This window comes from Molossus molossus, unplaced genomic scaffold (assembly GCF_014108415.1).
Source record: "Molossus molossus isolate mMolMol1 unplaced genomic scaffold, mMolMol1.p scaffold_m16_p_20, whole genome shotgun sequence".
In the NCBI taxonomy this organism is placed as follows: Eukaryota; Metazoa; Chordata; class Mammalia; order Chiroptera; family Molossidae; genus Molossus; species Molossus molossus.
Genome location: NW_023425356.1, coordinates 36,425,523 through 36,448,802, shown reverse-complemented (window position 1 = coordinate 36,448,802; position 23,280 = coordinate 36,425,523). Strand labels below are relative to the sequence as shown.

The 23,280-nt window shown below is 44.4% G+C and overlaps 1 protein-coding gene across 2 annotated transcripts in view; it reads left to right on the top strand.

Moving 5' to 3' along the window:
• Nucleotides 1–3,220: 3,220 nt before the first annotated feature.
• Nucleotides 3,221–23,280, top strand: part of KCNH1 (potassium voltage-gated channel subfamily H member 1) — a 323,861-nt gene continuing 303,801 nt past the window's right edge. Inside the window, exon 1 of one of the 2 annotated variants that reach the window (XM_036272815.1) lies at nucleotides 3,221–3,461. In XM_036272815.1, coding sequence (XP_036128708.1) covers nucleotides 3,383–3,461 — 79 coding nt within the window. In that variant the 5' untranslated portion in view covers nucleotides 3,221–3,382. The remainder of the gene's footprint in view (nucleotides 3,462–23,280) is intronic. The other variant, XM_036272814.1, reaches the window with a different exon arrangement.

Sequence of the window (23,280 nt, the reverse complement as noted above, 5' to 3'; positions counted from 1 at the left end):
CCAGGGCTGGGGTTGAACCACAACCAAGGTACATGCTCTTGACTGGAATCAAACCCGTGACTCTCTTTGGTCCGCAGGCTGACACTCTAACCCAGTGGTTGTCAACCTGTGAGTCACGACCCCTTTGGGGGTCGAACGACCCTTTCACAGGGGTTGCCTAAGACTGTTGGAAAACACATATTTCCAATGGTGATTCATAACAGTAGCAAAATTACAGTTATTAAGTAGCAACAAAAATAATTTTATGGTTGAGGGTCACCACAACATGAGGAAGGGTCGCGGCATTAAAAAGGTTGAGAACCACTGCTCTAACCACTGAGCTAAATGGCCAGGGAGAGATGCTGTATCTTTCTTGGTAGAAGTTCTAGGCAGTTGTAGGCACTTTCTGTAGGAAGGGACAGAGGCAGTTTAATTGGAACTCTGGTCACAGTTATTTAAAGTTATCTCTTTAAATAAAAAGTGGTTTTGTCTGTTATGTAAAAAACACAGGGGATCTCAACTGGTTTGCCAAAGCACACTGGAGTATTGTGAAACCTTTACGTTGTGTTATCAAATTTGTAACATTAAAGTTTGATCTAACAGAGATTCCTACATTACAGCGATGGATCTCAGACAGAACTTTAAGCGGAGCAGGTCCTGGGACTGAATGTGGAGTAGGGGACGGGAGGTGGCAAGTAGGACAGTATACTGTCAAATGAGCCCCAAGAAAGACGGTGTGCCTGCTGAACACATGCCACCGTGGGAGAATGTGACAGGGCAGAACACAACTCTATCCCCACAATCACTTAGAGTTGAGGGCCAGCCGTGGGAGTGGGGCAACGGCCGGGCGTGCTTTTGTAGACACTGTGAGATGCTGTCACACTGAGTAGTGATGGTGGTTAAAGATTGTTGACTTTTTCGTGTTGTTTTAGGTCTTCGATTTTATTTAAAATATATATTAGAGAGAGAGGAAGGGAGAGAGAGAAACATCAATGGGAGAGAGAAACCGAGTGGCTGCCTCCTGCACGCCCCCTTCTGGGGATTGAGCCCACAATCCTGGCATGTGCCATGACTGGGAATCAAATCTCAGTCCATGGGACATTGCTCAATCCACTGAGCCACACTGACTGGGCTGTTTTAGGTCTTCTAATTTCTTAAAGAGTGCCACTAAAAATTATAGTATTCTAAATGGTACACACATACCACACACAGGTGTGAGCTGAGAACCACTGTAATACCCCATTTAAAATGAAAATGAAGATTTTCCTGCTAGTTCCTTTTTCTTATCAGGTAGGCTACCAAGGCTTTAACATCTCTTACCTCAAACGAATATCATCTGTTTCCTTTTTATTTGAGCCACAGAACATGAGAGCTTATAAAAATCTGAAAAATTTTATTAACTCTCTATGACAGTTTCCTCTCCATTCTTTTATCTTCCTTTTACAAGCAGGATTATGAAATCACTTGATGGATTTTTAACATTGTCATGAAAAAATCTCCCTTTGGGCATGTTTATGCAGTAGATAACATAACCTTAAGAGACTTATTTAAATAAACGTATTCAAATGAGGTGGGCAGACACCACAGAACCAGCTTGGCATTTCAGAGTAAGTTCTTTTCAACCAGTTACCTCATTTGTAATAGAACAAAGAACCACTAGACGGAGCTAGGGATTAAGAAATCACAGCTCTAAATTGGGTGACTGATGTGCTGGGTAGAATGTTATCATATGGAAGGAGTGTATCATTACTTTCAAAGCCTATACAAGTCTTACTTAACTCTGCTAAAGCAGTCAGTTTACTTTGTGTCTGCATAAGATGAGACAAAGGGTGACGTTTGTAATGGCCCAATTAATTTAGCCACTCTAATGATATTTGACCTTGGTATAGCACTTTACAATTTAGAGTACATTTTACATTGTAGGATACATAATTACATTTGATCCTCACAGCAACTCAGAGATTGGTGGGCAAGAATTAGTTCCAGTTTTGATATTAATAAACTTAGACAGGGTCTCTGCAATACAATAACAGGATGTGTCAGGACCGTTATTCCGTACAGCCGAGCTTGCAGGTTCAGCTTTTCTTCCTCTTTTATTTTAATGTCGACTGTTGATCCAGCCTGGAACAAACTGGAAAATTATCAACTCATTCCTTTTGTGCAGCATAGACTCAGTCTCTGGTAACACCCACTGGGGACAGATATTAAAGAGACGGGTAAACAGTATGTACAGAAATCTCTCCACATCAGTGAACAAAGGAGCGTTGTCTGAGCTCCTACACAGAAACCTTCGGTGTACGTGATTCTTTGTTATACCAGGGGCAGGGGTGAAGACCAGCAACCCATCCTGTGCAGTGTGGACTGTCCTTCAAACCAAGGTTGCAGTTATTAATTGCTAAATGTTCTGGAATCTGCCCACCTTGCCCTACCCCCTACCTCAAACATTTGCCCTCAGAGACAAGCCCAGCGTTTGGATGTTTGTCAAACAGTTTGTTCCTGTTTCCTAACCTTACACATTGATCATAACAGCTTGTGCTTCAGCTAATAAAAGTTGTGTATCTATTCATATATTTTCTTGGCTTTTTAGTAAAATATTCTTTGGATAAATGTGGAAATCAAGTCAGTCAGTCAGCAAATTTATCAAAAGTCCAGAGCCCGCATTTGGCTTTTGGTTTTCTTTAAAAACAACCCAAGATGGCTTTTCTGGAGCTCAGTCACTCTGCAAGTCTGACCTCCTACAATTCAACTTCATTAATTACTGGCACAACACCGGCTTCAGAATCAAGATGGGGCAACTTTCACAAATGAGGCAAACAAACCCTAGGGTAGGAGGAAAGTGTTCCACGAGCGTCAGAGGTTTCCAAGGGCTCTGGCCTGAAACAGGGCAAAGGAAGAGAGTTACATCATCACGCTCCCCCAAGACTCCTGGAGACTTTGTCGGGAGCGAATCACCCACGAAAGCTGCCCCTCCACCCAGCCCAAGGCGCACTGAACGCCATTCCCGGCCGTGCCCAGAGGGTGGCGCTGCCAATTCAGCCTCGGCCCACGGCGGGTCGCCGCCTCCCGGCCGTCGCGGGACCCCCGCTCGGTCTCCCGAAGGCCCGCGGGAACTCGCGCCCGGTAGGGGGCGCCACCCACCCAGGCACCGCCGCTCCCTCCGCCCACCCAGAGGCGGCTGCGACGAGGCGAGCCCGGAGCGAGCGCACTGCCAGGCGGGCCGCAGGGAGGGAGGCGCGAAGCGGGCGCGAGGGTGAGCGGGAGGGAGCCGCCGCCCCTGCCCACCGGGTCCCCGTGGGGCGCATGGGGCGCTTCGAGCCGGGATCGCACGCGGGCACCGTGCCCCGCTTCCTGCTGCCGTGAGAAGCCGCGCCGGGACACCCCCAGACCCCCAGCTGCCGGGAGAATGACCATGGCTGGGGGCAGGAGGGGACTGGTGGCCCCGCAGAACACGTTCCTGGAGAATATTGTCCGGCGGTCCAATGGTAAGAGGTGCATTCGGGTCAGCTGCCGGCTCGTCCGCGCCTTTAGTGCAGACGCCTCCCGCTGCTCGGCGCCGGCGGATGCAGCAGAGCCGGGGCTCTGCCGGAGCGGGCGCCGGGCAGCCTCCCGGAGGCTGGGGAAGGTGGGCAGGGCGGGGCGGAGTCTGATGGGCCCCCGTCCCAAGAGGAAGGTCTCCTGGGGCGCCTTCTTGGTCTCCTCTCCAGAGAGCATGACAGCTGATGAGCAAAGTACGGGGAAAGTGGTGGGAAGCTGGACGCGGCAGGAGCGGCGGCGCGTTCCCCATCAGTCAGCCCACCCTCCGCGAAGCCTCTCCGGGCGCCCCGGGTGCTGCTCCCCGCGGCGCCGCCTCCCCCCCCCCCGTGGGAGCCCACTGTGGACACGGGCAGCTTCGGCCGCCTCCGCCTCTCATCCCGGCAGCCGAAAAGTCCGAGGTGTAGGGACGCGGGGACTTAGGGACGTGCTGCAGGCTGCCCGATCCCACCTCTTCACTGAGCCACCCCCCCACTTCGAGATTAAGCTAAGGCCACGAGGGGCAGAATTTCCTAGACTCAGGTGGGAAGTGGAGGCATAGGTGCAGAGCTGGCCAAGTGGTCACAGGTACGAATCGGTCATAGTTTCTCTTCCAAACACAACAGCGTTTTATGCCCATAAATCTTGCTCACCTATAAATTCCCAAACTCACCAAGCCTGTAGATCTCCATTACCCAATAAACCAATGCTTCCCGCCCTTTTCTTTCCCCGTGGCATTAAGGGGGACAGTAGCACGAAGGGTGGGGGGCGAGAGTCCTGGAGCAGGACTGGAAAGGAAACCCTTCAAATGTCTTCAGGGCTCAGCGGAGCACCCTGGCTAAAACGCTTGCAGAGCAAATAGGAGCAGGGCAGTTGGAAGGTGCGGTGCACCCCGGTTCATCAAACGACTAAAATGAAAGGCGCCAGCCCTAGAGAAGCTGTTTACAGGCTCCTGGACCCCTCGCCTTCCAAAGACAGGTGACATTCATTAGGAGGACGTGAAGCGCTAACTCGGGAAATGGGTTTTAAAAATGTGTAAATATCTTAGTTTCAGAGCCTTAAGGAGCTTGTGTTAAAGCTATGGGCTTCTCTTTGGATTTCTTTAGGGAGTGAGAGGAAGGGCATGATAAGTGACTTATGCTACTAAGAAACACTCTTTAGTTAAAAAGTGAGTTAAGTTTTTCTCGTAGTAAAAAAACCTAAGTAGGATAGCAAATCATCATGTATTAAATACTTCTTAGAAATGATCATTTACCAAGTGCTTCTTACGAATAAGATTATGGAAGAGTTTCTGGTCAGTCACCTTTCCTTTCAAGGTCTTCCTCACTCAAACTAAGTAAGGTGGACTTTAGAGCAAGGTCACAACCATCACTGAGGATGCTAGGGGATGATAATTACTACATGAACAGGTGCGATGAACCCTTCTGCCATAGAAATGCTGGAGGTGTTCATAGGTTTTAAAATAACATCACTATTTAAGAGTTAATGTGCTGTAATTGCTATTATTACCGGCCTGTTAGGGGTTATGGAGGCAATCTTGCAGATTTGGGGATCCTCTTACCAGTGACATCAACTTTCTCATAAGTATCAATGACAATTTCATGTTTTTGGTGAGGAGGCAGAGTCCTTTAAGTGAGAGGGAAACCCAGTATCGAATGTATACCATATTATGTTTTTGAATGGAGAGAGCAGTAAGAGAATCTTACATGTAATAGTTGCAAGGTTCCTTGGGCTTGGTAGGAGGAATGTAAAAATCCTGGAGCTAATACCACAATTAAAAAAAATCCTGGAGCTGAGAAGGCAAAATACCTTGTAGTTCAGTTGATCTTAGAGCTATCTGTCCTCTGTAGGCGTATGTAGAAGGTCAGTGGAATAACTAGCTGGGAATAGTTTTAGTACTGGTACTGTAATTTCAGCACCACTTCCAAAAGCTTGACTTCAATTAACCAACCAACCCAACAGCATCAACAACAAAAACAAAACATGTTGGGAGAAGTGGGTGAAGTTTAAACATTATGAATTATTTTAGAAGATTCGGATCGTGAAATGTGGCATTTAAGTTTTTAGTGATCTTTTTCATAATATTTCCTGAACACAAATAGAAAAAAGTGTGGACTCTTGGAAATAGCACAATATCTACAGGCATTGTATTATTTTACTGTGATGGAAAAAGTCTATTTAAAAATATTGATTGTCTCTTCCTAAACACCACTAGCCTTGTTTTGGGCATTACAGTATTTTAAATAGCATTTTACCTTTAAATAGCACTACTCTGATCACTTTACTAGGTATTTTTCTCCCAGTGGTTTTATGCAGCATTTTTGTTTCTCGTTTAAAGATCAGAAACCAGTCCTAGGAATATTAAGTGACATTCAAAGTGGCAGGCATACAGTGCCTGAGGTCGGTGTTCTTTAGAATTCATCTTTCTTGTAGCATCACTGTTTCTCAGACATTATGACTTAGCCTGTGAAACTGTTTCATCAGCCTTAAAAAAGTTATTCTCATTATATGCTGATGGATAACAACCGACTTTGTTTTGGGGCATTTGAATATCTGGTGTCTGGAATATCACAGAACTGTAGGATAAGACAGACTTTAGATCTAGTCTATCCTCCTTCCCCATCATTGTGTAGATAAAAATGGAAGCACAGCTTTTCCTCAAATAATTAAGGATAGAACTGATGAGGCCCTAAGCCTCTTGACCCCCGTGTCGTGTTCCTTACCGCAAACCGTGCAACGACCTTCCTTGTATTACCATTATTTTCTCTAGAGAAGCATAATTTCCCAGTGGAGATTCAATAAAATGTTATAACAACAAGAACAACATCCATTCTGGCTAACAGCCACACTACCACATCCAAACAGGATCACAGGGCAAAGGAAAAGCTAATTCTGTTTCAAGGGAGGGCAGTAGTTGTACCTTTGTCAGTGGTTTGGCTAAAACACAGGCAGGATAACATTCGTGCGCCTGTTATAAAATAGTAAGTCACTTTTCATGAAAATATCACCTTTGATCCTCATAAGCCAGCAAAGGAGGTGCAGTTTTCCACTTCGGAGTTTCGGGAACTAAGAATCCTCAGGTTCAATAATTTACCTAGGGCTAGTGAGAGGGAGTTGGAAATGGCAGTTAAAGGCAGTTCAGGGCCTAGGCAGCAGCTGTGACTGGTTCATTTATTCTACAAAGATTTATTGAGCATACTTACCGAACACTGGGGATATAGGGAGAAAAAAGAAACCCCTTTACCCTGAGTAAGTTACATCTAGTGAATCTTGGTCCAAGGATCGTGCCCCTATTCCACAATGTTTCCAGGCCTGCCACTGGATTAAAAAAACAAAAAACCCTTTAAGGTGTTCACTGGTCTTGATGGGACTGAAATCTAGTTTAATTTTCTTTGATATGTTCTGAATACCATTTGAAGATATTTGATAATTATCTCTTAACTGGGTAGTTGTAGGTAGTCAGCAGGAATGGGCCAGATTTGATTTGGTTTTGCTTATGGTCATATTGGCCAACCTTTCAACCCCTTCTGTCGATTTCCTTGCCGCAAAGCCCGCCTGCTTCCCTTCATATTCATGGTTGGAAAGTGTTGCTCCAGAATAGTTTTTGATTGTTGCTTAAATCTGCAGGCACTTACTTTCAGAATGCTCACTGAAGCAAATAGGAGATCTGGTTTAGGAAGGCTGGCAGACCTTAGTGCCAGGAAACTACAAAAATATTACCCTAAATGGCCCCATTCGAGCAGAACATATTTTAGTGTTCAGAAACCTACATCAAACAGACATAGGTACCAGTAAGAATCCATGCACATTAGTGGGAGCGAAACGCAGCACATTTGGGTCCAGCTTTATGTCCATGTATATATAATTTACAGATTGTTAACTCAGCTGTGTTTTTGATAGCGTTACCTCGGTTCAGGTTGTTGATATAATTAGTTAGCAAACAGGGTGAGAGCCATGGGTAGTGTCTTGTCTCCTCACAGATGTGTTGAGCCACGGGGACTGTTTATAAAACCGAAAACTGGTTAAAACCCGTTCTTGCTCTGAAAAGGGAGTAGATGATAATCTGGATTATGACCTGCTTGCGGAGATTGTTTTTTCTTGTAATATGTTCTAAGATAACCTTCAACCCAGGCTCGGCTGTCTTTCTCCGAAAGTGTCAGAAAGTTTAATCTATTGGCTGATATTAGTTGGGGGATTGAGAGGATGAAGACTTATGATTTCACATAAGGCAATAAAGTCCAAACTCCATGATTTTAATGAAATCCATCTCTTTTCTTAATATATCATTAAAGAATATATGCATTTGAAGAATGTGTGGGGAAATGCAATCTTTGGCTTCATTTTCCCGCCACCAGCTCTTCATTTCTGACGGGGCTTCATTTACAGTGGTTCCTTCAACGTTACCTTGAAGTCCCCCATTCTTCCCTCCCCTTTGCATTTGGTTAGATAACTAATGGCTTGGAAACGCACATTTAAAATAGACTTTAGTTCTTCACTGAAACGAACCCTTTTTGAAAAGTGAGTGTCTGCTTTCTATATTTAGGATATTTGGGCCATGGTTTGTTTTTGCTTGTTGGTTTTGTTTCTCTCTTTAAGTGGCCACACCCGTGAGTGGTGAGAAAGCATCACGGAACCTTAGGTCTGAAGGGGGCACTCTTTGCAATTCCTTTTCCAGGGTTTGAATCTTCTCTAGAGTATCCCTCCCAGTGCTTGTCTAGCCCATGTTCGAATAGTTTCTGTGATGGGACACTAATTCTCTCATAAGGAGTGTTCTGTTTTCTTTTTTTTATCCTCACCCGAGGACATTTTTCCATTTTTTGTTCAGGTAGAGTGGAAGCAGACGATAGAGAGTAGTCGAAAGGAACTCGAGTGGCTCCCCCGCACAACCCCAGGGCGGGACAACTGCAGCCAGTCATGCCCTAGCGAACCTCCTGACCCAGGTCCTCAACCCTCCAAACCAACCCAGGCTGATGTTCTTTTTTCAGAAGCCATTTGGAACTAGCTCCCCTCTCCTCCCCGTCCTCTCTCCTCCCCGTCCTCTCTCCTCCCCTCCCCCCCTCTCCCCTCCCCTCTCTTGCTTTACTCTTCTCTGCTCTTCCCTCCCCTCCGTCCTCTTCTTGTTGTAGTTGTTATTGTTTGGTCTCACCAAAACCTGCCCTCTGACAGCTACCACTCATTTGAGGTCTGCCCTGGGAACGAAACTGACCTAACCCACTCCCTTTTTTTTACCTGAAAACCTTATTTTTTTTGTAATTTGATAACAGTTGTCTTGCTTCTTCTCCCCCTTTTAAACCTTTTAAAATTTGTTTAATAGCACAATAGAAAGGTGCGTACAATAATTTGGTTCAACCTAAGACATTTGTATAAAGTAAATACTGTGCGGTCACCGCCGATGTCAAGACATGGAATCTCACCCGCTCTCTAGAAGCTCCCTGGGACGCTTCCTGATCCCAGGTCCCTTGCTCTCCAAAGGGAACCATCTCCCGATTTTGAGGTGATCACTTGCATTTCCTCATCATTTTACCACCTTGTTATGCATTCCTGAACACTGTAGTTGATTGTGTCTGTGTTTGAGCTTTATATACATGGGACCCTGCAGCATGTATTCATTTGTCATTGCAGAGTCATCCGTGTTGTTGTATGCACTGTCATTTCACTGTCACTGGAGTATAGTACTTGATGGTATGACCACAACACACTTGTCACTCATCTATTCTGAATGCTGTTGACAGACATGTGTTCCTTTGCAAACTGGTCCCTGTACACAGAAGGCAAGGAGAGACTGAAGAAAGCGGCACACCACCCCGAATGACAGGTGGCAGGTTCAGTAAACAAGGGAGCTTACCAACGAGGCTTGTCCGGGTGGCTGCAAATGGGTAGATCTCCACACCGCCTGCCAGAATTTTAAATGTTTATATAGAGGCCTTAACTTGGTTCATTCACGTCATCAGTCCAGATGGTCTCAACAACACCTTACTTTCTCAATGCTGTGTCTTTGAACCAGGTCCCACCTTGGGAACTGTGGGCTGGACATATATTCCAAGGACAGGGCAGGGGCTGAGGAGCCTCTGGTTGCCTGGGTCCAGCTCAAGGGTCAACCGGCAGATCACATCCTCTCAATGACCTCCTCCCACATGTGGTTGTGTCAAATATTTTGCTGTTAATGCTGCTACAAACATTCTCGCACATGTCTTTTGGGACATGTGGGCATATATTGTGTATATGCCTAGATGCATATGTTTAACTGCAGTAGAGGCTGCCAAACAGTTTTCCGAAGGGTTTGTATCAATTTGTACTCCCACCAGCAGTGTATGAGGGTACTTATCACTCACATCCTTGCAACACTTGATATTTTCTCCTCTTTTTCAATAATGACATTGCCCAAACAATGTAGTAATAAACAGGGTCACTTAGGGTTATGTTAGTAGTGATCACACGATCAAAATGAAATGAAAATAAAACTTGCTCTTCTCCTTTGGGAGGCATTAGTATCTACTGTGTGTTGGAATGTTCTCACGGTGTGAACTCACTCACACATGATGATAGATGACGTGAAAGCCTCGTACAGTTAGAATTGTGTGCAAGGGGCATATGCGAAGGGTGTGTGTGTGTGTGTGTGTGTGTGTGTGTGTGTAAGAAACTCATTTTCTTAAATTGAGAAGCAGTGAACCCTGGGGACAGAGATTATGTAAGAATTTGAACTGGAAGTGGGAAGGAACTAGGAAGTGAATGATTTATGTTTATTTTAGTGAAAGAAATAACAAAATGACGGAAGGAAAGGCACAGATTTTATGGAGGAATAAAAAAATCAAGGACAATTAAAATGCACAGCAAAGGCTAGCTTGTGGTTCAGTTTCATAAGCGTGGTGGGCCTCTTATGTCCCTGATCCTGTGCTAGGGATGGGGAACACCGAAGAGAGTGAGACGTTGTGATTTCTCATGGGGGAATCCATGCTGAAGACGAACACGTGTTGTAAACCTCACCAAAGATTTAAGAGATGTTATGGCGATTCCGCACGTGCTACCCATTTCCCCTTATAAACTCTTCACCTCAAATTATTCTTAGATTTTATAGCTGTTTCCTTTTTTGTGAGGTTGGATGTGGGATGACCAGATCCCTCAAATCAGTTTAAAGAAGTCGACTGCAGAATGCATGAAGCTTTGTTCTGAGATTTTAAACAAGTCTCATTCCTCTGGGCTATCTTGTCACTTGGTCTTGGGCTGCCGGCTTGGTTTGCTCACCCACTGTGAGTGTCCAGCACGTCCCAGGTGATGGAATTTGTTTGATGCTCTGCTGGTTCTCGATGCAAACGTCGTCTCGCTGAACGAGTGTCGGCTGGCCACCTTCAGCACCTCCCCCATTCCTCTGTCTCTGCTCTAACAAACACACACTCCTGGTGGTGAGAAAACTACTTCACACTCTTCTGAGGGGGTGTTACCGAGGTATGCCAATAATCAGAATCAGTTTGCTTACTCATCTTAAGATGGTTCATTGTGTGAATTAAAATGACAACTTTTCGATTAGTCCTATGTTTTATAAAACTCATGTTCTGAAATTGAGTCAATTCTATAACTCTTAATGTAATTACTGAGAGTCCTCAAAACCATTGTTTGTCATAGCTTTTGAAAGGTTCTGCAGTGACATAAGGTGCTTCTGCAAAGGAGAGGACTGGCCTCTCACTACCTTTTCCCCTTAAAGCAGCAGCATGGGCACCCCCCACTGGCACTGAGCGCTGGGGTCAGCATTCGCAAGGTGATACTGTATCGGCAAGTTTTACTGATATTTATTCCCCGCTTAACTTTTGTTTCTGTGAAGAGTGAATTTGGAAAGCATATTTTAGACTAGAACTTCACAACTATGGAAGAAAATGGAGTTAATTTGTACGATAAGACTATATTTATTTCCTCTATATGCATGTTTAAGTGTTTATTTTCTTTACTTTTTCTCTCAACCTTAGAGGGATTGAATGGATGAGAGTTCGGTGCTGCTATTGTTAAGGTTGTGCTTTGAGCCTCTACATGGCCTGATGCCCTACATATCATCTGTTTGCCTCCTTGGAATCATTCTCTCCTTTTTAAAATGAAATGTATTGGAGTAACATTGTTTAATAACATTATATAAGTTTCAGGTATACAATTTTATAATACATCATCTGTATATTCTATTGTGTGCTCACCACCCAGAGCCTAGTCTTCTTCTATCACCATATAGTTGACCCTCTTTACTCCTCATCCTCCCCCTACTCCCTTTCTCCCCTGGTAACCACAATATTGTTCGTGTCTGAGTTTGTTTGCTTTATTTGTTCATTTGTTTTTTTGTTTTATATCCCACATGAATAAAATCACATGGTTCTTATCCTTTTCCATCTGACTTATTTCACTCAGCATGGTACTCTCAAGATTCATCTTTGTTATGGCTGAGTAGTATTCCATTGTACATATATATATGTATATATATGCGTGTGTGTGTGTATATGTGTATATACACATATGTGTGTGTGTGTGTGTGTATGCATGTGTGTGTGTATACATCCCCTATCATTCATCCAAGGACACTTAGATTATTTCCATGTCTTGGCTATTGTGAATAATGCTGCAATGAACAGAGAGGTACATATATCTTTATGAATAAGTGGTTTTAATTTTTTTCTGGTAGATACCGAGAAGAAGGATTGCTGATTCATATGTTGGCTCTATTCTTAATTCTTTGAGTAACATCCATACTGTTTTCCATAGAGGCTGCACCAATTTGCATCCCCATTGCAGGGTACAAGTGTTCTCTTTTTTCCACATCCTCTCCAACACTTGTTATTTGTTGTCTTATTGAGAACAGTTATTCTAACAGGTGTAAGGTGGTACCTCCCTGTGGTTCTGCTTTGCATTTCCATTGTAGCTAGTGAAGCTGAGCATCCCTTTCCTTTTCCAACCTGCTCTGCATCCCGGGAGGCGGGCCTGTGTGGATTACACCAGTGGTCTTCTATGCCTTCTGGCTCCTGCTGGTTTCAGTTTGTGGGCATACCGCCATGATATGGTTGGGAGGACAGGGAGGTTGTGGTATTTATTCTGCTAGTTTCCTCCCTGCAGTGTGATTGTAGCCTAACCATTTTCCCTTGAATAAAGTTTACATCTCCAGCTTGCTCTCCTTGGGTTTGGGAAGGTTTAGGTGGCTGGAAATTTCCATCTATTAGTAACCCTGGGGTATTGCACAATCCCCGAGGTTTCCCTTAGTGGTATGCTGGGGCCAGCTGAGCTGGCTGGTATTACCTTTCAAGATCTGATCATGCACATCTGTTCTGTGTTTCCGGTTTGGAGACTTCACCTTGGAACCTTGAAATCTGCCGTGGTGGGAGGATTTACACCTCAGAAATTGGCAAATGCTGTAAATCAGCACTCCTCCTCCCCCAATCAGTTACCAGCACACACTGCCAATACCTTACCCATGCCTTTGTCAATAACACGCCTCTGATTACCCATCTCAGTGTGCCACTGTCTTCTTGCCAGGCCTCTGCCAGTAGAACCAGTTACTCGTTCTCTGGATGAAGTACTTTCTCAACCTTTTGTCCAGACCACTTTCAGTCATGGGAGTGAACTTGGTGAGAGGGTGTGCCTTCTGCTACTTCCTTCAACATAGCCCAGAACACCTGTGCTCTGCCTGATGCAGGTGGCGTGCGCCTGCCCTTGCTTGGAATGCAGCGAGTTCACCACCTACCCTTCAGTCTTGATGAGCTACTTTCAAATTTCTTTTCCACCTTTTTTTCTTACTTTCATAATGTCAGAAGTCAGGTAATCCCATAAGTAAATTGGGAGTTTATCAGATATAGTAGAAGCCAGCGAATGTTCATTTGAAGCACCAATTATAGTTATTGGTTATAATCATGACCTCAGACGAATTAAATAAGTTTTCTCACTTGCATGCCTGACAGTATTTCAAAGGTTTTCTGCACGTAATCTCCTTGAATCTTTACTATAACTCTATTCTGTGGGTACTTTTATTATTCCCATTTTACAAGTGTAGAAACTGAGGTTTAAAGAGATTAAGTAAATTGCCTTTGGTTTCCCAGTAATAAAATCTCTAGGAACTTGTTAGGAATGCAAATTCTCAGGGCCCTACCTCATACTTAAAGAACCAGAAACCCTGCGGATGGGGCCCAGTTATCTGGGTTTTACTAGCCCTCCAGGCAATTCTGATGGACATTGCAGGTGGGGGATGACTCCTTTCAAGACAACCCCATGCATTCCTTTTTATTTTAAATCCTCACAGAGGACATGCTTAGCGAGAGGAAGGGGGGGGGAGGGAGAGAGAGAGAGAGAGAGAGGCATTGTTTGGTTGCCTTCAAACGGACAACCCTTTGGTACACAGGATGATGCTCAACCAACTGAGCTACTCCAGCGGGGCCCCATGCATTTCTTTACTTGAGAGGTAAATGTTCAGCTGCCAGGGTGTGTGGATGGAGGGGTGTGTGTGTCAGAGAGTGAGTGGACCTTTTCTCTGTAGACTTTCAATTAATCTCCCAGTGTTTGCTCACCTCATTGCTGCCTCCGGTGGTAGCTGGCGTTTCAGTGTGCTAAGTCCCTGCAGAGACCTGCCGGGCCCATTACCCCACTCCTTGCCCAGATCCCTCTGGAGATTTTCAGCACAGCTTCCTGTCTACTTTTCATCTTCCAGAAACGGAGCCCGTGCCTGCGGGGAACTCCCTTCTCTTTGTTGCTGTGGGGCTAAATTTTTCAGCCACCATTCAAGAACAAGGAAATAAATGTGTGCACTCAACCCACGTTTTTGAAATGACAGCTAATACTTTCTGAAGACAGGAGGTCCTAAAGTCTGGTCATTCTCCTCCAGTCAGATGAAGTGCCACTTGATACTCTCTCACCTCCCTAGACGGCACAGGGGGCTCTGGCTAACTTCATTGAGTGTGCCTCTGTCGTGACAATTTAGTACACGTTTGAGGACCTCTACTTAAGGGAAAGCAGTCCATGGGCCGGGTGAGTGCAGTGGCACACTCTCCCCGAGGGAGTCTAGGCACGAGTGAGTCCTGTAGAACATTTGAAGCAGCAACACAGCCATGGGAATGATTAGCTGGGAGGTTGGCTACCAGGTCCTGTTTTCTTGGGTAAGGTAAGCTGGCTGACACGGAGTTGCAGGACTGTGATTGGTGTTCAGTTTCCTTGACAATGAGGCGTTTCCTGTGCAGGCTAACTTAGGTTTAGAGTTGTGACGTGGCCAGGCCATTTTGTGGGTCCCCATGTACGAATTAATTCACTGCCCCAGCCCAGCCGGTGTGGCTCAGTGGATCGAGCATTGTCCCGTGGACTGAGAAGTCCCCGTTAGATTCCTGGTCAGGGCTCATGCCTGCATTGTGGGCTCCATCCCCAGTAGGGAGCGTGCAGGAGGCAGCCAATGGATGTTTCTCTCTCACGTTGATGTTTCTACCTCTCCCTTCCGCTCTCTCTAAAAAAATCAATAAAAACATATTTAAAAAATAAAAAATATAATTATTTGCCCCGGCTTTCTAATCCCAACCTCTTATTGGTCTCTAGTAATGCCTTCTCTTTGAATTATCTGGTCTTCTTCTCTCTGTATCTTTTTTTTTTTTTTTTTTTTTAATCCTCACCCGAGGACATTTTTCCATTCTTTGTTCAGGTAGAGTGAGAGGTAGAGAGAGGAAGAGAGAGAGAGAAACATCGACGTGAAAGGGACACATTGAGTGGCTGCCACCCGCACAACCGACCAGGGCCGGGGACAAACTGCAACCGAGGTACATACCCTTAGCGGGAACCGAACCCGGGTCTCTCAGGAACGCAGGCCGACGCTCTAACCGCTGAGCCAAACCGGCCAGGGCATTCTCTCTGTATCTTCTCCTGACTGTTGGTCTCATTCTCTCTCTCTCCTGTACTCTCTCTAAGCATCTTGTGCTCTCCAGTCTCTCACTCACTCTCCAGGTCTGGCCATCAGTCAGTCTCTTTCTCGCTCTTGGGTACCCATTCTTCAGCTCTGGCTCACACCCTTGTGGTTGCACTCTTTCTCGGCCTGTCCCCCTGTCCCCTCTCCCCAGATTCCACATCCCTCCATTCCCTCCCTCTCTCCTCTCCTTTCCCTGTCCGCCTTCCTGCCCGCCCATTTCTGCCTACTGCTTCCTGCCATTGATCATCTCTGTTGTCTGTCTCTGTAGCCGTCCGACTTTTGTCTGTATCCCCGTCTGTCTGTGACTTTGTCTGCTATCTATCTTTGTCACTGTCTGTCATCTCTCCATCTGTCCCTGTTTGCTGTCTGTCTTTGTCGGTAGTCTCTGCCTCCATCTAACCCATTCTGCCCCTGTCTGTCTCCGTCCACTTCTTCCCTCGCAGGCCTCAATAGCTGCTGTTCTGTGCACTTGTCCCCATTTCTCTCTCGAGACTACTTTTCCTCATTTACCCACCAGCATGTACATGGTCAGCTGTACAGACCTCTCAGCCTTAGCATCTTAGTTTTATTTTATTTTATTTTTCTTGTTTTTGTGAATCCTCACCCGAGGATATTTTTCCATTAATTTTTAGATGGAGTGGAAGGGAGGGAGAAGGGAAGAGAAACAGAGAGAGAAATGTAGACGTGAGAGATACACATTTGGTTGCCTCCTGCACAAGCCCGAAAGGGACTGAGGATAGAACCTGCAACCCAGGTATGTGCCCTTGACCAGGAATCGAACCTGCAATTCTTGCGTCAGCAGGCTGATGCTCCAACTCTGAGCCAAAATGGCCAGGGCTTCCATCTTCGTTTTTGTTCTGGAGAGAGAATCTAGTTGGCCCAGCCATGACTATGAGTTGTTTGGCCAATGGTCCACTCCTTGTCTGGTCTGCTGTGACTGGGGCCTGGGTTGGGGAGCGGGATAGGGAGTTATGTGCTATGAAGAATGGGACAGGTACAGCTAGGTGGGAAGTTGGACATAGCTTTCAAATGGATAGATGTGCCCTTGCATTCCCATCATGTCTGGGACAAAGTAGATGCTCAAATGTATGTTGTATTAAACTGAGCTGCTCTGAGGTTCCCTTCCTTCCACACCGGTGCTATATATACCCCATCCTTACTGAGCCACTGACCATGAACATTTTAAAATGACAGAAGAAGCAAACCTAAAACTAACTAAACAACAAATCATCGAACAACAAGTGTTGGCGAGGGTGTGGAGAAAAGGGGACTCTAGTACACTGCTGGTGGGAATGCAGACTGGTGCAGCCACTACGGAAAACAATATGGTGTTACCTCAAAAAATTAAAAATTGAACTCCCATTTGACCCAGTGATCCCGCTTCTAGGAATATACCCTAAGAAGCCTGAAACACCAATCAGGAAGAATATATGTATCCCTATGTTCATAGCAGCACTATTTACAATAGCTAAGATCTGGAAACAGCCGAAGTGTTCATCAGTAGACAAATGGATAAAAAAGCAGTGGTACACATACACAATAGAGTACTATGCAGCGGTAAGAAAAAAGATCTCTTATCCTTTGAGACAACATGGAGGGACCTGGAAAGTATTATCCTAAGTGAAATAAGCCAAGCAGAAAAAAGACAAATACCACATGATCTCACTTATATACGGAGTATAATGAACATAACAGTCTGAGGAATAGGATAGACCCAGAAACATGGAAGTAGGGCACAGACTGACAACCCTCAGAAGAGGGGGTGGTGGGGGTGGGAAGATAAACCACAGAACTTATACGCATGTATGTATAACCAATGGACATGGACAACAAAGCCGGGGACTGGGGGGGGGGATGGGGAGAGGGGTGCCAATGTGGTAAAAAAGGAGAAACATCTATAACAAAACAACAACAACAAAAATTAAAAAGATGATTGTCAAAAAAAAAAATCTTTTTCTAGAACAGGACCATTTCATATTTTTATTTACTTACTTTGAGTCACCTTTTTTTGAGTTCTGGTAATGCTTTGTGTGTGTGTGTGTGTGTGTGTGTTATTCAGTAATGGTTTAAGAGTTTTGTTCAAAGTGCCTGTGGTATATAGATATGCATTAAGAAAGTATTAAAACTATGAAATGAGAATAATGGTTAATTTATTGTATCACTTTTTAACAAGTGATCACACAAATAATATTTCTCAACAGTATTTCAACAAATCACTGACCTCTTATTTATTAAGTAAAATATAATGGACTAGTAAAAAAGTCTTGGCATTTCTAACATAATTTCACGTATATTCTCATTCTCCTTCATACTGCTTGTGAAATGGATTCACCTGTTTTTATTGTTTTAAAGCCCTTTAATTTGATGCTGAATGGAGATGGAGGTCATGTTTGGGAAACCATGCACTTAGGGATAACTACCCAGTAAATGCAGTGTTTGAGTTTGCTTTTGAAATTGAAATCTCCCCATTGTAATTTACTGACTTAATACAAAAACGTATTTCTGTAGGATATTAAAATCGAAACAAAGCAAATAACTATTGAATCTCTAGGGAGTTCAGTTTGTATTGTGCAAAGATTGGGCCCTTGCACAATTTGCAAGAGTGATTTTCATGGAATTTTTTCTGTTGAAAAAAACACAATAGAGCCACGAAATGACTTGCTGATAATTAAGGTTTTAGATGTTTTGTTTAGGTGAATCATACCAACTAAGCTTCTTATTTTTCATTCGGTCCTCTCCTTTCTCCCCAAAATGACCAAATCTGAATCTGTCTTTTTTGTTTTTAAAAAATTAATTTCTGGTATAGATTTTATTTAGGTTCAGGCAAATAAAACGATTGTTTCCTGGTCTCTGTTAAGTGCTTAGAAACAAATCTCTTGTTATCTTCCTTTATCTCAATCATTATTGTCCTATTGTTTTAAAATAAAGGAAAATATATTTTTACTCTAACTTGCTTTTTGTAAGAGCACTTGATATCCTTAGTAATCTATAACATTGCAAAGTGTTCTCTTCTAAGCAAAAATATCTGAAGTTATTAGAAGAATATTGTGAAATTTTTACTGTAGCCCTCAGAATAATCAGTGTTGGTAGGCAATGATACATTTATGTGAACTGCTTGCTGAATGTAGCTTTTATCTGTGTAATTGCCCCAACTGAGTCACTTTTCTAAGTCATTGCTTTAGTTTCTCCTTTGTTATTTGTGGTAATTAAGATGAAAAGCAATTTTCTAATAATTTCTTTTTAATGTATCTCTGAGTTATGTTTTATGGGCAAATGATAGGTTTGGAATGAGTTTGACACGTCTGATGACTACAGTGTAGATTGGCTTATGCCCAGTCAGCTGAAGAAACTTTATGTGGTGGGGGAGGGGCGTCTTTCCAGTTTTTTGAGAAACGTTTGTTTTGGTCTACAAGGATGAAGCTGTGTGTGGGCTGAGGAAGGTTGCATTTAGCAAACCTGACATTTAATTGCATGCACTCTTGCAGCTAAAGACCCTCAGGGGGTAAAAAGGCATCAGAGGGAGGCAGTAGAATCTGGCTGGTTTCCATCAAAGACCTGGAGACACAGGGAACTTTCAGAGGAGAGCCAATGAATAAATCATGGCAAGGGCCACCAGGTTGAACCCACACATCTTACTGAACAATGTGGGAGGGACTTGATCAGTTTAGAAAATATGGATTTGGTGGCAGGCTTGGTGCTTCACAATAGGCCACGGGCTGATTGGAAGTTACACATTCTGCCTGCAAAAGCCATAAATGTATCAAGTGCTTGTGTGTTACCTGGGTTTTGCTGGTTCCAAAGACACAATTCGGTATTTCCTGTTTATATAAACGGACATGCCAATAGTTTGTTTATTTCTACTGCAGAATCCCTTGACATTACAGTACTTTTTTATTTTATATTGCACATCACATCATGTCTCTAAACCCAAACAATCCTATTAAGCAACAGTCGAATACAACGTGGTTCACCTGAAATGTGTCAATTCCCACTTAGTTAAGTTTAGAAGGTGTTTCTGGTATTTTAAAAATTTATTATTATTTTTTCAATTTGTATTGGTTTCGGGTGTACAGCTTAGCAGTAAGACAATCATATACTTTACATAGCATTCCCCTCAATATTTCCAGTATCCCATCTGGCACCGTACATAGTTCCTGCAGTGTTATTAACTATATTTCCTCTGCTTTACTTAGTTCCTCGTGACTGTTTTGTAAGTACCAACAATTTGTGTTTATCAGTTCTCCTATTTTAAAAGTGATCCATATTCTTCAGAATCCAGCATTACAGAAGTGATATTTCATCCCTGGCTGGTTTGGTTCAGTTAGTTAAGCATCGTCCAATGCACCAAGGGATTGCTGGTTCCATCCCCCGTTGGGGCATGTGCCCGGTTGTTGGCTTGATCCCCAGTGGAGGGCGTGCAGGAGGGAGCTGATCAATGTTTTTCTCTTGCATCAATGTTTCTTTCTCTTTCTCTCTCTCAAAAAAAAGAAGTGATATTTCAGAGTGATGCCTGGCTGATTACTCCACATGGGTGAGTGGGTTGCAGGTTGCAGAGACACTCCTGATTTGGTGTTAGGAATGCAGTTACTTCGAGAGTCAGCTTTTATTGTGGCCGGAAGCATGGGCATCTTCTAGTTGACCCCAATGAGACTCACAGAGCTGAAGGAACTTACCGCACAACTTCTTAGGGGCAAGACTATCACTAGAACCCAACTTGTCCCCATTTATTCTTTCAGATGGTGCTCTGGGAACCATAGGGATTTCTGGGGAAGGGGAAGGGGAGGAGGAAAGGTGGATTAAGAGGGTGTCTTTTACTCCTCAAGTCTTCCATTGGTTTTCATTATTGACTAGGTCCCTCTGAGATGCTCCATGTAATCTCAGGGCGTCTTTCTCACCAGGTGGCCTCTGTTTGTAGAGTGTCCATCTGGCCTCTCCAGTTGTATGGCTGGACTTCTCATATGGCAGCTCAGGGCTCCCTGAGTGCAGAAATAAAAGCTGCCAGACCTTAAGGCCTAGGCCTGGGATTGACATGGCATCCATTCTACTGCAGTTTACTGGTTGAAGCAGATCACAGGCCCACCCAGATTCAAGGGGAAAGGACCAAATAAGGGCATGAATGCAAGGAGGCACTAGAATTTATAAACACCTAACTGTTTATAGTGATGCTTTGACAGTACCAGCTGTCAGAGAGTTGAGGGCTGAGACATGTTAAGGAGCTGGTCTCTTCTAAAAAATATTTAAAAAATAAATAAATACAGCCCTGGCCAGTTTGGCTCAGCGGTTAGAGCGTTGGCCTGCGGTCCGGAGAGACCAGGGTTCGGTTCCCGCTAAGGGCACGTGCTTCGGTTGCAGTTTGTCCCCGGCCCTGGTTGGTTGTGTGGGTAGCAGCCACTTGATGTGTCCCTTCGCATCGATGTTTCTCTCTCTCTCCCTTCCTCTCTCTCCTTCCCATTCTATCTGTACAAAAAATGGAAAAATATCCTCGGGTGAGGATAAAAAACAAAACAAAAAAACAAACAAACAAAAAAAATAAATACAAAAGGAAGAGAGAAAGTGAAAAGGACTTCCGGAGCACCTGCAGTGTTCTGAAAGGGGTCATACTGACTCTTCCTCTGTGTGTATTTATTTAGTGAAGATTCTCACCTGTGTGACTTGGCAGTGCCAGGAGGCAGGAAAGTGGATGACATCTCAATACTTTTTGGGATCTTGGCGCTTTGATCTTTGTTAATGTGCTGGAGCCTATTTTACTCTCATTCCTCCAGGTTTCTACGCAATTGAAGACTGTCTGAAAGAATCCAACGAGGGTTAAAAGGTATCCACTTTATTCCTGTTACACTGGACTGGAAAACATGGCTGTGCCATCTGTTTCCCTCCTCAAGTCTAGACTTTGGCGTCTGGATCATGAGCTACTGACCTACCCTGGGGCCATGAAGCTGAAGCTGACAGAGCACAGGGCTGGAGGGCCTGTTGCAAGTGGGTTCTGAGTATGACAAGGAGACACGTAGCTCAAGCCCTCTTGTATTCACCATGGTGGGGCACAGGCTTGTCTGAGAAGCCAGGACACACAGAGAAGATTTCTCTTGTGCATAGGATACCTACTGATAGCCAGCCCGTGCATGGAAGAGATATAAGTGAAGGGGATGATGAAAGGGGTTAAAAGTGTTCATTACAGCACTTCTTTCTGGGGGGTGGGGGGTGGACACTGCTTTCTCTAAGCCAGTGGTTCTCAACCTTCCTAATGCCGCGACCCTTTAATACAGTTCCTCATGTTGGGGTGACCCCCAACCATAAAATTATTTTCGTTGCTACTTCATAACTGTGACTTTGCTACTGTTATGTCTTAGGCGACCCCTGTGAAAGGGTCGTTCGACCCCCAAAGGGGTCGCGACCCACAGGTTGAGAACCGCTGCAGCGGACACCTCAGGTGTGGAAGGATAAGTGTTGACCTCATTAAAAACTCTTCATTGAAATGGAGCTTTAGAGAGGTCCTCTGTTCTGCAAACCTAGAGTCCTGAAGTACTGTCAAGGACTTGGAGGGAGTTGCAGAATTTGTGAGCCGTGGCTGGACTGATTTTGTTACAGATCATTGCAGAATATTTTATAGTTAGGAGCACCGGCTTCGATGTTTGTGATGGTGAATTTTATGTGTCCACTCCACCGAGTGTGGAATGCCCAGATATTTGGTCAGAAATTATTCTGGGTGTTTCTGTGAGTGTGTTTTGGGATGAGTTTCACGTTTAAGTGGGTGGACTGAGTGAAGGAGCTCGCCCTCCCTAATACAGGTGGGCCTCAGCCAGTCCGTGAACTGAAGTCCTGAACCGAACCAAGGGCTGATTTTCCCTGAATAGGAAGGAATTTTCCCTGCCTGACTGCTTTGAGCCGAGACTTTGTTTTTTTCCTGCCTTCGGGTTTGAGTGGAAATAATGGCTGTTCCTGGTCTCTGGAGCCTGCCCACCTTTGGAACTGGACTCATCCGCTCTCCTGGCTCTCAGGCCTCAGAGTCGGACTGGAACTGCCCCGTCGGCTCTCTCGGGTCTCCGGGTCGCCAAATGCAGCTTTGGGGCTTGTCAGCATGCACAGGCCTGTGAACTAATTCCTTATGATAAATCTCTTTACATGGATACCTCTTATTAGTTACGTTTCTCTGGAGAACCTTGAGCAAATAGAGCATTCAACAGTTCCAGCTCTAATAGTTGCATGATCTAAGAAAATTTCCTCAAATTTGCTAAGCCCTCTTTCTTTTTCTTTTTATCCTCACCTGAGGACATTTTCCCATATTTTTTGTTCAGATAGAGTGGGAGGGAGAGAGAAGGACAGAGAGAGAGAGAGAGAAACATCGATGTAAAAGGGACACATGGAGTGGCTGCCACCTGCATGACCCAGCCAGGGCCAGGGACAAACTGCAACCGAGGTACATGCCCTTGGCGGGTACGAGAGACCTGAACCCAGGTCTCTCAGGACCACAGGCCGACGCTCTAACCGCTGAGCCAAACTGGCCAGGGCCCCTCTTCCAATATCTGTAACAATGGGTTAATACTAGTACCTCTCCACCTCATGGGGTAATGATCCAGTGACTATTAATACATGTTGTCTTGATAATGATGATGATGTTCTCTTCATCCGTGAAGAATGCCAGATATCTTAAAAATTTTGTTTAAACTCTTCAATATCTTGTATCCAGATCGGGCCAATACTGATGCAGACTTGGGAGATTTTTTTTTGGATATTTTGTTCATGCAGTGGGTTACTTTCCTAATTAAGTTGTGCTTGGCTTCAAAATAACTTTTCATTTACTGAGCTTGGAAATGGTAAATAATCCCAGAGTGGTTTAAATCTGGATGTGGAATGAACATTGCTCCATTTGGCTAGAGAGTCTGTTTCACTTTACC